Raw genomic sequence first — 13,577 nt, 5'->3', positions numbered from 1 at the left:
GACCGGTTACCCATCACTACCACCAACATGACAACCATTTTTTACTACAAATCACACCTATTGTTACATTTGCGCTAGTAAATTTTCCTCGTGTCAGAGTGGCAGACACTTTTTTATTAGCGGCAAAATTCAAATAAAATAACGCATCCAAACACTAATATTTTATTGACGGTCAATGTAAATACCAAAATATCACAAAAAATATGTATCAATTTTAGTTTTTGAAATAAACAACAACTCAACATTAACAGCATAACAGCAAACGTATATAACATCAAAAATACATTTCAGAAACATCAATTTCACATTAAATGAATATCGATTTCGTGTTAACATATTGACATACACCATTTTAATACCTTGGAGGAGACGGCGAACAACATACACACGGTATATCATCATCTGGGATACTCCTGCCGTTGAATTTCGGAGTATAGCGACGTGGAGAATATTCCGGAGATAGCGGATAATACGTCGGTGACGTCGAGCGATATTTCTTTAAAGTATTAGTTTTATTTATGTACTTTACTATCGGTGGAGAATATTCTGGTGAGTACGTCTGAGAATACGGGCAAGTTGGCGACTGACACCGATATCGAGGTGAGGACGGAGATTTAAATACATTGTTATTAAGGGAATCACAACTTCGATAATACTTGAGTGACGTGGGAGAATATTCCGGGGAGGAATATTGTGGAGAAAAGGGGCAATATGACAGTGAGGAGAGCGTATATGTTGGAGAGGAAGGTGAGTCTATGAATGTAGGAGACTGTGATTTGTTGTCGTTTAAAGACATGGATGAAACGTGAACGTAGTTTGGAGAAAGGGGGGAGTAGTCAAGAGAGGAGTTACTGTAAGTGGGGGACTGGGGAGAAGCGAGTGAATAATCAAACGCTGCGGGTTTATATTTGGGGGGACTAGGGTGATAGGTTGGAGAATCGGGAGAATAATCCAAGTTTGTTGATTTATATTCCGGCGACAATGAACAGCATTTGGGGGATGCTGTAGGTGTGCACTGTGGGGAAGAAGGTGACGAATATTTTGAAGAAAGAGGTGAATATTCTCGACGAAAGTTTGTCCGACGATAGGGTGAGGCGTACACGGGAGATAGTGGAATGTATCTTCCTCTGGGGGGTGAATTTTGGGGTGTGGTGCGTCTACTTAGAGAAGATAGAGAACAAGTCCGGGAGGAGAGCGAGTTGTTACTGGACGACGTTGAATAGTAGATTGAGGGAGACGAGTCTATGTCGGGGCTACAGTTGGAAGATCGTTCTGTGGACGAAAAAGAATACTGTTTTAAACTTGAGCGATATGTAGAAGACCCTGTATAGTTTGACGGAGTGGAAGGCTTGGCACCATCAGGTGGATATTTCTGCGGGGATGACGCAATACTTTCTTGTGACTCATATGGTGGAGAATCGTGAGACGACTGTTGGTTTATAGTCAGCTGAGAATCTCCCAAACATGTTGTTGATGGAGATTCTCGTGAGCTGTTTGAAGTTAGAGGAAATCTCCATTTCACCGACGTGCGTAAGTCTAATGGAGAAGAAGGAGAATCTCGTGGAGTTAGTCGCAAGTCTAATGGAGATGACGAGCAAGTTCTTATTGGTGGCTGTGGTGAACAATACTTGGGAGAATCACTTGTAGTACTTGAAACCTCCTTGTCTGGCGACATTGAAACAGATGGTGGGTATTTTTTGTTATATTGGAGTATTGACGAAGTGGAAGAAAGTTGTCGATGAATATTTCTTTGGATATTTCTCACAGAAGACAGATCGTTTACACAGTTGCAAGAACAACTTGAACATTTTGAGCAATAACTGGTCCCATCTGCCTAGATGGTACAAATTAATTGATCCTAAAGGTGATTTCTAGAACTTACCCGGTCGTGATAAATGTACGAGTTATTTTTTCGTCTGCAACCCATGATATGTAAATTTAAATGCGTAATTCATTGTCGGTCGTGAATTTTTAACTAAAATCAATACTTGCGAAAAAATAAACAACATAACCTGTAATAGGAAAGGATCATAAGCCATCTATTGGGAAAAAACCCAATTTGTTTAAATTCCGGGATATCCATCTGCTTTTTCTAATTTTCGAGCACCGAATTGGCAAGGGATTAGAGAAAATTTGGAAGGACTCAGGGTAAAAGTCACACAATAAAAAGATGGAGGTTTATGGAACGGGACATAAAGATTCCGAAGTTGCAGGAAAAAAGTGGGCACATAAAGTTAATTTCGGTGAGGTTTCAAAAATCACATGCTTTCTCTTACACCTGGAAGTCTGAAAAATGAAATTACTGGAACTGGTCAACAGCAAATTTCTAGACATCGTAGAAAGACTAGAAGTGGGTAAAAACTTTCTGTGGATTTGTCAACTTTTATTGAATAATTTTAACATTTACAATAATAAAATATATTCTATATACATGAGACTTTCTCTCAAACTCAATAAAGATCAAGTTGAACATAAAATCTATAAAATACAGTCTTTTACTTACAATAGTGCTGACTCTAAAAAAACTTATTCCAACGCATAAATAACCCAAAGTACAAACTACGAATCTAAATAAAAAAAGTAGAAAGTTAAACATTAACACAAGGTCCTTAGTCTTGATCCTGACTCGGACTTGTCGGTGAGTAGCTCGGACTCGACGGAGAATACCTCGGTGGCTGAGGTGAGTACGTCGGTGAAGCCGGCGAGTAACTCGGGGACGTCGGTGTGTATGTGGGAGAAGTCGGCGAATACTTTGTACTGTGTGGTGAATATTGAGGGGACGTGGGAGAATAACTCGGCGAGCTCGGCGAGTAATTCGGCGACGACGGTGAATACCGCGAACTCGCCGCCGGAGTATGTTGTGGACTTGACGGCGAGTAACTCGGCGATGTGGGCGAGTAACTCGGTGAAGTGGGCGAATATTGCGGACTGCCTCCTGCGAACGACGGAGAAGTGGGGGAGTAACTGGGAGAAGTCGGTGAATATTTGGGCGACGACGGTGAATAGCTGGGGGACGCGGGAGAATATTGTGGTGATGAAGGCGAGTAGCTTGGGGAGGTGGGCGAGTAGCTGGGGGACGCCGGGGTGTATCTGGGCGACGACGGACTGTAACTCGGACTGGTGGGGGAGTAACTGGGGGAAGTGGGGCTGTAGCTGGGACTCGTGGGTGAATAGCTGGGGGAAGTGGGGCTGTAACTTGGACTGGTTGGTGAGTATGAGGGTGATGTGGGGGAGTAACTTGGACTTGTGGGGGAGTATGACGGAGATGTGGGGCTGTAACTTGGACTGGTTGGTGAGTAAGACGGTGATGTGGGGGAGTAGCTTGGGCTTGTGGGGGAATAACTCGGAGATGTGGGGCTGTAACTAGGACTTGTCGGGGAATAACTTGGAGATGTGGGACTGTAACTAGGACTCGTGGGGGAATAACTCGGAGATGTGGGGGAGTAGCTGGGGGATGTCGGACTGTAGTTGGGGCTTGTAGGGGAATATCCAGGGGAGGTTGGAGAATATCCAGGAGAGACGGGTGTCATGGATGGCGAAGTCGGTTGGAATGACGGGCTTGAGGGACTGTATGACGGAGATTGTCCGTGTGGGGACGCCATGAATGGCGACATCGCCGGAGACTGAGGGGTTGGAGACCAGGCGCCATACGCTGGTGACATTCCAGAGGCATCTGAAGCCGCAGAAGGTGAGAATGCTGGTCCTCCAGGAGTCATACCACTCCCCATTAAATCTGCAACAAAAAACACAGTTTATACACGTATTTTTAGAGTTGTAGATTAACTTACTGTGTGGTGACCAAGCGCTACCAACGTAAGGTGTTGTGCCTTGAGTCCACGGTGTCATCGCACCTCCGGGACTCATGCTTGGTGTAGCGGCAGAACCGAAGAACATTCCGGACGACATTATATCCCCACCATGAGCTTGAGGAATCGGAATGCCCATTTTACACTTCTCCGCGTCTAACAATAGATCAAAGCAACCAGTACCCATGCGAGGTAATTGACCCAGAATGATGTTTTCGGATACACCCCTCATAGGATCGACCTCTGCGTGGGAGGCGGCATCCATTAACACGTCCACTGTTTCTTCAAAGGAGCACCTCATAAGGGCACCGGTATCTTGCCTGTTGATACCGTGACGTGTAATAGCCATAAGATGGCCTTTGGCAGTCATGACGTCACACAGCAAGGCCAAATGCCGGTAGTTTACGTACAGACCGTAGAACTGAAGCACGGCGTTCATTTCTTTCTCGACGGATTTACGGACAGCTTCGATACCCAATACCTGCAAGTGAACACAAATTGCAACATTTCCACTTAAGTAATGATGTTAAGTCGACTTACCGAAAATATCTCACAAATGTCGTTGGAGAAAGTTCTCACAGGGTCCACATCCCTTTCAGACAATACCTTCATCATGCTCGTGCCGTCCGTTTCAAGCAACCACTCAGCGATAGCTTTAAATTCTCCCGTCTCAGTTATAACAATCCTTTTCTTTGAATCGTTCTGTGGCAAGTGCATGTACACTTTTGAAATAGCTTCAATACCTTGTAGAGTCATGTCGCTCAACATATTAGCTTCAATACACCTCAAAAACATATCGTCGTCCATTTTGTCTACGTCTTCGTCAGCACCATCTCCGAATTTCCCGTCGTCGCTGTTCATAATTCGGATACGTAAGACCAACTTTTCAGCGTTGTCGTCATTAAAAATACAATTCAAGTCATCTCCAAATCCGGCATTGATTTTTTCGGCGATCTGTTCCATGGTCAGTTTCTTATCAGTCATTCTCTTTCTATCCAGTTCTATACGTAGCAACCACGGCGAGATTCTCGTCGGGTCGAAATCGGGCATTTCGTAGTAGACATTAACGAACTCTTGATCCTCTGGAATGACGGTATTCTGTGGATCAGGATCATAATAAATAGCTGTGTTGGCAGTCACTTTTCTAAGAGTGGTGTGTTCAAGCCTACACAACACGTTCTTCGCTTTTTCAGCGTCACGAGCCGCCGCACCCGTCAAGAAAACAGTCAAAGACGGAGCTTTCGGTTTTTTCGAAATATTAATAATTTCCTTCAAACGTGGCACACCCAGAGTTACGTTCTTCGACGACACACCAGCGAAATGGAAAGTGTTCAGTGTCATCTGAGTGGCGGGTTCACCAAGTGACTGAGCAGCCAAAGCTCCCACCATCTCGCCTGGATTAGCCTGTGCCTGTTGGAACCTAGTTTCAATTTCACCAATCAACCACTCAAAAGCTTCAGTGCTCAAACGAAACTCTTCTGAGACACATTTAGTGCAAAGAGTCGACCTGACTAGACACTGGAACAGAAGCGTAGCGTTCTCGTTCGCTTGCTTGGAAAGTCTGTCCTCTCCAGCCACAATAACACACTTGTTGAGAAGCTCGCGGACTCCTTGAATCACTCTCAACGGCGACAAATCAGTCGGCGCCCTCTTATTAATGTGGAAGATCTTCTGTACGTTCCAAATCATACGCTGCAAGTTACACGGTAGTACAACTTTGGACTCTCCACTCGGGAAAATCTGCCTCAACGCCTCTCTATCCTTCTGGAGTTGTTCCCACTCCGTTTCCAACTCGGAGATGACTTCACCCGAGCCCATCAGATCTTTGATTACCTCTTCGTTGAATACTCGTCTCAAGTACCTCTCGTTACTCGGGTCGAATCGGAATTTTCTTTCGAACGCTTTATTGGAGAGCTTCACCGTGGGCAAAGTCTGGAATTCTACCATTTCTCCGCAAAGACCGTCCTCTCCGTAACGCAGCTGGATGAGCTGACCTACCGAGTTTCGCACCGTGCCGTCGTAGTGTACCATTACGGACTCCATAGCTTTGATGAGACGACGCTGGATGTAGCCGGTTTCTGCGGTTTTGACGGCGGTATCGATGAGACCTTCACGACCACCCATAGCGTGGAAATAGAACTCGGAAGGCGTCAAACCGGCGAGGTAGGAGTTCTCGACGAAGCCACGAGATTCGGGACCGTAATCGTCCTTGATGAAGTGAGGGAGGGTGCGCTTGCGGAAGCCGAAGGGGATTCGCTTACCTTCGACGTTTTGTTGACCCACGCAAGCAATAACCTACGCACGAAAAAAAACAAACAATCAGATATTATAATCGCCCTACATTTTAGTATTTCCATACCTGTGAGATGTTGATGTTGGAACCTTTAGAACCCGACACCACCATAGCCTTCAAGTTATTATACTCAGTCAAAGATTTCTTGGCTGAACCACCAGTCTTGTCACGAGCGTCGTTCAAAATTCTGTTGACTTGGTTCTCAAAAGTCTGCCTCAACGTATTACCGGGAGTAGGCTCCAACTCCATATTGTGAGCCTTTTGAATAACCTCTATTACATCTTCCTTGGCTTTTTTGATGGCTTTCTGAATTTCTAAATAAGTTTGAGGATCAGCAATAGTATCGCCGATTCCAATACTATGACCCTCCAGAAGAAGCCAATTGTTGACCACAGTTTGAATATTACCGTAGAAGCGACCACACACCTCGTGACCCAGCTCCAACATACAAATATGAAGCAAAGATCCGGCGGACGTACCGAGGGTTCTTTTGCACAAAATCCCCATGACTAACTCGCCGTGTTCTACCATGACCTTTGTATCTCCCGGTGAAATCCACTTATATGGGCCGTCGTCCTCATCGTCCGGATGAGTTGAGTGTGTGCGGATCATGTTTACGTTTCCTGGGATAATCAGGGAGAAAAGTTGTTTGCCGGTCCACAAAGGTTTAGGTTTGAGGATGGCAGGTCTGGGCATTTTACCATCCCAAATTGGTAAAAACATCAACAAATTCATCATTTGTTCCTTTTCAATAAAAACGTCTCTTTTTGTCATTTTTCTGATAGCGGTGAGTGTGTCCTGTACAATACCCATGACTGGTTTATTCGCCTGTGGGGTAATAATCTGTCTAGGAGTAATATGCAAATTTTCCACTTCAGCTCTAGTTTCCATACTCTGTGGCACGTGTAAATTCATCTCGTCACCATCAAAATCGGCGTTGTATGGTGAGGTACAAGACAAATTCATCCTGAACGTGGACCATGGTAACACTTTCACTCTATGCCCCATCATACTCATCTTGTGTAGAGTGGGCTGTCGGTTGAAAATGACTAAATCGCCATCTCTGATGTGTCGTTCGACTTTATAGCCGCACTGTAAGTGCAAATCTGACGATTTCGGATGGAACCGTAAATCGATTCTTTCGCCGTTGTCGCGAATAATGTATTTGGCTCCGGGATACTGAGAGTTGCCTCTCTGGACTAGTTCTAACATTTTTTCGAAATTGAAAGGGGTCACTATTTCTGGAAACGTTAAATTTTGGGCGATGCTGCGGGGAACACCGACTTGATCAATTCGGAGGTTTGGATCAGGGGTGATTACGGTACGTGCGGAGAAGTCCACACGTTTACCCATGAGGTTACCACGAATACGACCTTCTTTGCCCTTGAGGCGGGCTTTTATTGCTTTGAGCGGTTTCCCCGATTTTTGCATAGCTCTGAAAAAAGAACACATTTGAAATATGACATAATTTTCTTAATCAAATCAAGTTACCTTGGCATGCCGGGCATGTCATTATCTACCAACGTTGCCACATGGAACTGCAACATTTTAATATTTTCTGCGATAACATGAGCTGCAGCGCCAGCAGCCTCATTCTTTTGTAATTCATTATTAGCTTTAATAATATCAGCTAATTTGTGTGTTAAATCGTCCTGATTTCTAGCTGAACCGTACATCACCACAGCAGGGCGGACCGGCAGGGGTGGAACCGGCAATACTGTGACAATCATCCAATCAGGACGCGCGAATTTGGGGTCCATACCCAATATGAAACACTCTTCATCTATAAATATAAACAACAATAATAAAAAAAATTGTGACGATTTTACTAATCCAACCTGTGATATGTTTGAGGATTTCCCAGACCCTTTCAGCTGATAAAGCAATCTTTCTTTCTTGTGAATCCTCATTTAAATGCTTCCATTCTGCTGTGAGATCAAGGCCTGTGCGACGGATATTAGGTTGGTAGCGGCCACAACCACCGTGACCTTGTTTCTTAGCTACAAAAAGAAAAATAATAACAAGCAACTAACACACACGATCGTATTACCTTGATTGGGGTCTTCGCCCTCTTTCCCTACATCCATTTCATCACCGCCCTCGCAAATATTCTTTCCTTTACAGAGATCATACACAAAGGCCAACCTTTTCCTGGGTTGACCTTTTGACTTCATCACAACCTCTTTTATTTTTGGATTATTCGGACTAACGAGTAATTTGCTGCAGTAAAAGCAGACACAGCGCAGGATTTTTATCGTTTTTGTGACAAAACCAACGTGGAAAACTGGTTTGGATAAGTCGATGTGGCCAAAGTGTCCTGGGCATTCGGTCATGTTCCCGGCACATGTCTGGCATCTCGAGTGGCGGTCGATAACGCCCTGTCTGGGGTCCATAAGACCACCCATTTTGGGGCGACCCGCTTCCATGGTCTCTGGAAAACGGATGCCGCCCTCGGTGACGGACATTCGACGCTGCAAAAAAAATTGTTGTTTACCATTGTGGCAATTTTTTGTATTTTGCACGTATAATAAGCTTCAACGTTAATAAAAGTGGCATAACAGCCTCGAAATGTAGCACGAAGAAAATACCGGAATGAGTTTTAATTTATTTGAACTTGGAGCCAAGGTGAGTGGCTTTGGTTTTCCCCAAATCTGCGTTGGCAGCACTGATACGTCAGATGTTTAGGAGGGGACATTTTTTTTATTAGTAAATGAATTATTGTTGCACAATAGTGTTTTTGTTGGCTACTTCTCGATTACAAGTGTTGATTTAATGAAAATCTGCGTTTTTGTGTGGGGATTGGGCGTCAAATGTTCATTTTGACTTTAGTTTGACGCAGAAGCCAGCGCACTCGATTACATAGGAAATGGTTCCTGGAAGACCGTTTCAATATTGAACGATTTTTTGCTTATTTCGTGCTTGTCGGAGATAAATTTATGTTCAAATTGTGGGGGACGATCTTAGGAATGGTTTACTTACTATTTCATCTGGACTTAATATACCAAACTGCACTCTTTTCACTGTTCTAAGCGGAGCTTTACTGTCACTTGCGGCCATCTTGATGGCTAACGCAAGACTGCTGCGCTACGATCGTCCCCTCGTCTATGCGCTATATTTTGCGCTAAAACGGCAACCGAGTGGATTATCCCCACTTTTAGGTGGCGCATGCGTCTAAGAGGACCCAGTGGCGTCGAGGCAAATCGAGAAAAAGGAAAATGAATAATGACATGATACTTAATGCATGTGCGTGCTCATGACATAAAAATCTTTAAGGAAGAGTCTTGTATTTTTTAAAAAACGTAACAGTTTTTAAAATAAAAAAAGTGCGTAAAACCCGAGCGGATTTTTAGCGAAAACTATAACTCGGTGTGCTTTTAAAAAATATCGAGGTGGTAGAGAATTTTGTTCTACTTTAGGCGCCATTTTTCTTTTTCTGTTAAAATTTTACTTTTAATGTTTAATTTATTAACGGAAACTTCCAATTTACAAAAAAGAAAAAAATTAATGGAAAAGAAAAATCAAAACAGAACATAGTTAATTCCTAACAGTGGTTAACAACATATCATTAACTTATTTAGATAAATTGATTAATGTGGATATTACAATTAGAAATGAAAAAAAATTACACCTGCCTATAAAATATTGATACCTGGCGTCTAATTTTGTTAAAATTCAAATTAAAAACGAGCACGTTACCGTTAGACAATCTGTTTGCTGCCATCATTATCCTATGTACAGGATGATTTCGACATAGATTTGTTGATACGTTTGCAACTCTAAAAATATTTCTACTTCTAGTAGGGCGACTGTTAGAGAATGGTACCAGAAACAATCGCGCCAACAAATCCGAATTTTCAATAAAATCATGAATAATATTATGGAGAACACGTGCATGTGATATATGTCTTCTAACACTTCATTGTGTAATGTTAAAACTGTGCATAATCCAGTTATAATCACCCTTAATATGCTTATATCCAATCCTAAATTCCAACGAACGAAGAAATTTTAGTTATTGTAAAAAAAACTGCAAAGCACTTCGGGCAAATTTTGGTAAGTTAGGCATCCCAAAATATTAGCTGAAGTGATAAGCTATAATTTATGGCCCACATAATAGAGCACCTTTTAAATACATTAAGCTTATTGAACCACCCTTTGAAGTACCTGACAATATCATTAAGAAGGATAAAGGCAGGTAAAATTTTTACAGAAATATGATGAACATTTCTACGTTGTTGTTTTGTTTTGATTCCCCCTTTTAATTAAATGGAATTTTATTATTGGAATACATTCAAGCTATATTAGGGATGTAGGATATGTCTATGACAATATGTGCAGTAAAGCAAATAAAATTGCAGCTATAAATTACTACAATTCCTAAGAGAGGAGTACTTATACTGCACAAATGGAAACGGGTACATACAAACTCCGACAGTACGAAAGGAAGAGATAGATTTTATGATACCAAAGAATTTTCAAGCAGAAATTTATAGATAGTGTTTCGGCTTGAATGCCAATGTTTCGTACAACCCGAATCGTAGTACCAACGTTTTTTGTAATTGTTGATACGACCATGTATGGTCTTCCGAATTGTACCTTGATATTGCTCGAAGGACCTTTTTTTGTTATAATTGAAATAATGGACAGCGTTCGGTTTTGATGTTTAATGTAGGACGGTTACAGAAGTACTAACATTACAGTGCTATTTACAAATTCAGGTAAAGATACCCAAAAGGGTCAGTGGCCGCTTCCGGAAATGCAACAGATAGCCAAAAAGGTGTAATCGTTTTGCGTTTTGTGAGTTTGGTAAACAGAGTGCTGAGATCCCTGCCTCTATACACTTCATTTAAATATTAAACAATCACAGGAAAATATCATCATCAATAAATTAATAAAATAAAAATAATAACAAAAAAGTAAAGACCTCTTCAAAGCATAAAATTCAACATTTTACACTTATTGCAAAAAAAAAAACTTAACATTTGTCTATAAATCTTTTTTCAATATATTTCGGAGTTACTGATTTCGACTCCACCACGAGTCAACAATTTCTGGTAGCATGGCATTTAAATAAAAATTTTCTAATGCATCTACCATATGTTTATTTCAGAAGTCATCATCTCTTTCAGTCAAAAAATATTCTAAATCTACGTTAGTGTAGATGATAAAATAACACTATTTTCTTTAAGTTATATGCAGTGGACCTTGTTATATTCTACGACGAAAGATATTTGCAAATTACTCCAATTATGGGAACTGCAGCTGTAAAATTTCCGACCACTTTGAAAAGTGCCCCAGCATAAAACTGTCAATCAAGATTACTCGCCACCCTTACCTTTCCACGACCGTATTTGTTTCAACACGTGAACAGGTAGATTGTTAAACGGTCCGCTTTCAAGGAATTTAATCTTAAAATGAACACATGAAAGTGTGGTTCTTAAAACTATTTAAATCTTTGCAAATACATATTTCCTCGAAAAATTCCAACAAAAATTAACTCTACCATGATTCATATATGAACGCTCCAAAATTTGAAGTCCGGCTCTGGCTGAAGTCGTATAGTCGTCCAGATCGTACTCCGTTTTTATGGCACTGCAATAACAATTACCGCAAGCATTTGGTGGTCTATTGAAAGTGTGAACAGCCGTCTCATAAATCGTCTTAAAGGTTTTTGAGAGCTACCTATGCAGGACCGGATCCGCTTTCATTCACAGAAGTGTGGGATGTGGACAAAAATCAGCGTAATGGTGAAATAAATATATTTATTCACAGTTTTTCATATAATATAAACAAAATATTTTAAACAAAAGAGAACAAATTAACAATATTAATAAATAAATAAATAATTTACATACTATTTTCAGATCCACATATAGTGTTATTTTATAATAAAAATATGTAGTTGCAAATCAGTCGTTATCACTATCAAAAAAATAGTCTACTACATCGTCGTCATTGTCTTCGTCCTCTAAATGGACAACAAATTCTTGAAAATTAGGTGAAACATAGCTGTTTTCAATGTCTATTACATGCTTTACACAATTTTTCCACAAATCTATTGTTATGTTATTAACCTCTTGTCTAATCAGATCCACCACTTGAGCGCTTAAATTAGGGGTTGTGTTATTTCGTCGAATTGATCTTTTCAGACTACTCCATATTAATTCAATGGGATTCAGAACACAGTAATACGGCGGAAGTCTCAACACAATGTGTCCATGTTCTTTGGCTATTTGATCGATTCGATATTGTTTTGGCATATTCAGTTGTTTTATACAATTTAAAAGATCTGTCTTTGTTGCTTTACCTGCCGGGATGTCTATGTCATTGTGCCTCATAAAATGTATAATATCATCTTTTTTTGTGGACGTTGTTGGTATTTTGTTTAATAGTTTTGAATGATAGCTGGCATTGTCCATAACTATCACCGTTCCTGCAGGAAGATTGGGAATTAATTGCTGTCTAACCCAAGATTCGTACAACGTCGCATCCATATCACAATGATAGTCAGCTGAACAATTCTTAATTTGTTTGGCTGAAAGAATAATCCATTCGGCACCCACCCATCAGTTCCGCCAGCATGAAGAATTATTATTCTTTTATCTCTGGAAGGTGGCCCTTCTAAGTAACAATTCTCGGTCCCGTCTGTAAGACCCTTCTTTACTAAATCAGTTTCGTCAACACAAACAATATAGCGGCCTTCTTCACGAAATTGTCTTATTTTCGTAATGTATTCCCATCTCATTTTTTTTAAGCGAGGAGTTTCCATTATACCCAATCGTTGATTCAGTGTATTATAATGAAAGCCTACACTTCGCAAATACTGTCGAAATGTCTCATCCGAATACATGATTTCAAATCCCAATTCTTGTAATTTCAGTTTTAGACTTCTTGTTGTAGGCAACTGATTGTCTTTATACATTTTATAAATAACTTCCTTTATTTCAGTTCCCAGTTCGTCCAGAATTCTTGGAAATTTTTGGTGGGTTCTAACTTTTTTTTCAACATTGTTGCTGTTTATAATATCTCGTACTGTGGAATAGGGTTTTTTCACTAATTCACTGCAAACTTTGATGGGAGCAGAACATTCCTTTTCTAGTAAACTGTGGTAGACGTTCCTGATTATTTCTTTGGCGTCTGGCGATAGGTAATGATGATGTCTTGTGTTTTCTTCTAAAATATTTTCTTCAACCTCCATTCTCTCCACTCTAAGTTCGTTGTTCACAGTTTCTTGATTTTCCCAAGGACGAAACATTTTCACACAAAGGTAAGCACTATGCTATTATTCGCAAGAATGTTATACAAAATGAAAGAAAATTCTTGAATCCGTTTAATTTTATACCCCGTATACAAATATTTATTTCTAAGAGCCTTTCATTCACTGTTAATGAGTTTGTTATTTCTAACAATACCCCTTCTGCTCTTAATGAGTTTGTAATTTAAAATTTATTTGTAAAGAGAAAGATAAAACAGATTTA

General features: G+C 40.8%; 3 protein-coding genes across 4 annotated transcripts; all 3 read right to left on the bottom strand.

The window, feature by feature from the left end:
* Positions 1–210: 210 nt before the first annotated feature.
* LOC135124420 (DNA-directed RNA polymerase II subunit RPB1-like) lies at positions 211–1,988 on the bottom strand. 2 transcript variants are annotated; one of them, XM_064049469.1, is made up of 2 exons: positions 1,883–1,988; positions 211–1,834 (listed from the first exon to the last, which is right to left on the bottom strand). In XM_064049469.1, exons 1-2 carry the CDS (start codon positions 1,925–1,927, stop codon positions 353–355), a joined length of 1,527 nt encoding a protein of 508 aa, XP_063905539.1. In that variant the 5' UTR covers positions 1,928–1,988; the 3' UTR covers positions 211–352. The 2 variants fall into 2 exon arrangements, with proteins under 2 accessions (XP_063905539.1, XP_063905540.1); XM_064049470.1 differs by having other exon boundaries at positions 212–1,830; positions 1,883–1,969.
* A 518-nt stretch (positions 1,989–2,506) lies between these two features.
* LOC135124419 (DNA-directed RNA polymerase II subunit RPB1) lies at positions 2,507–9,204 on the bottom strand. Its single transcript, XM_064049468.1, has 8 exons — positions 9,079–9,204; positions 8,150–8,570; positions 7,938–8,099; positions 7,591–7,882; positions 6,166–7,534; positions 4,347–6,101; positions 3,789–4,287; positions 2,507–3,733 (listed from the first exon to the last, which is right to left on the bottom strand). Exons 1-8 carry the CDS (start codon positions 9,154–9,156, stop codon positions 2,610–2,612), a joined length of 5,700 nt encoding a protein of 1,899 aa, XP_063905538.1. The 5' UTR covers positions 9,157–9,204; the 3' UTR covers positions 2,507–2,609.
* A 2,804-nt stretch (positions 9,205–12,008) lies between these two features.
* LOC135123915 (uncharacterized) lies at positions 12,009–12,593 on the bottom strand. The gene has a single exon (XM_064048774.1). The coding sequence runs from the start codon at positions 12,591–12,593 to the stop codon at positions 12,009–12,011; it is 585 nt and encodes a 194-aa protein (XP_063904844.1).
* Positions 12,594–13,577: the final 984 nt, after the last annotated feature.

Source organism: Zophobas morio, unplaced genomic scaffold (assembly GCF_036711695.1).
Source record: "Zophobas morio isolate AGI-343-1 ecotype UQ-CSIRO unplaced genomic scaffold, CSIRO_AGI_Zmor_V1 ptg000007l, whole genome shotgun sequence".
In the NCBI taxonomy this organism is placed as follows: domain Eukaryota; kingdom Metazoa; phylum Arthropoda; class Insecta; order Coleoptera; family Tenebrionidae; genus Zophobas; species Zophobas morio.
The sequence above is the reverse complement of the archived record's forward strand: the minus strand, read 5'-3'. Positions and strand labels throughout refer to the sequence as shown.

What these genes read in the sequence shown, in the direction of transcription:
- LOC135123915 (XM_064048774.1), bottom strand. Translation starts at nt 12,593, where the DNA reads ATGGATGCGACGTTGTACGAATCTTGGGTTAGACAGCAATTAATTCCC.
- LOC135124419 (XM_064049468.1), bottom strand. Translation starts at nt 9,156, where the DNA reads ATGGCCGCAAGTGACAGTAAAGCTCCGCTTAGAACAGTGAAAAGAGTG. An exon ending in CCAACATCAACATCTCACAG is followed by an intron (nt 6,102 to 6,165) that starts GTATGGAAATAC and finishes TTTCGTGCGTAG; the next exon opens with GTTATTGCTTGCGTGGGTCA. An exon ending in TAGCGCTTGGTCACCACACA is followed by an intron (nt 3,734 to 3,788) that starts GTAAGTTAATCT and finishes TTTTTGTTGCAG; the next exon opens with ATTTAATGGGGAGTGGTATG.
- LOC135124420 (XM_064049469.1), bottom strand. Translation starts at nt 1,927, where the DNA reads ATGGGTTGCAGACGAAAAAATAACTCGTACATTTATCACGACCGG. An exon ending in CGTACATTTATCACGACCGG is followed by an intron (nt 1,835 to 1,882) that starts GTAAGTTCTAGA and finishes TGTACCATCTAG; the next exon opens with GCAGATGGGACCAGTTATTG.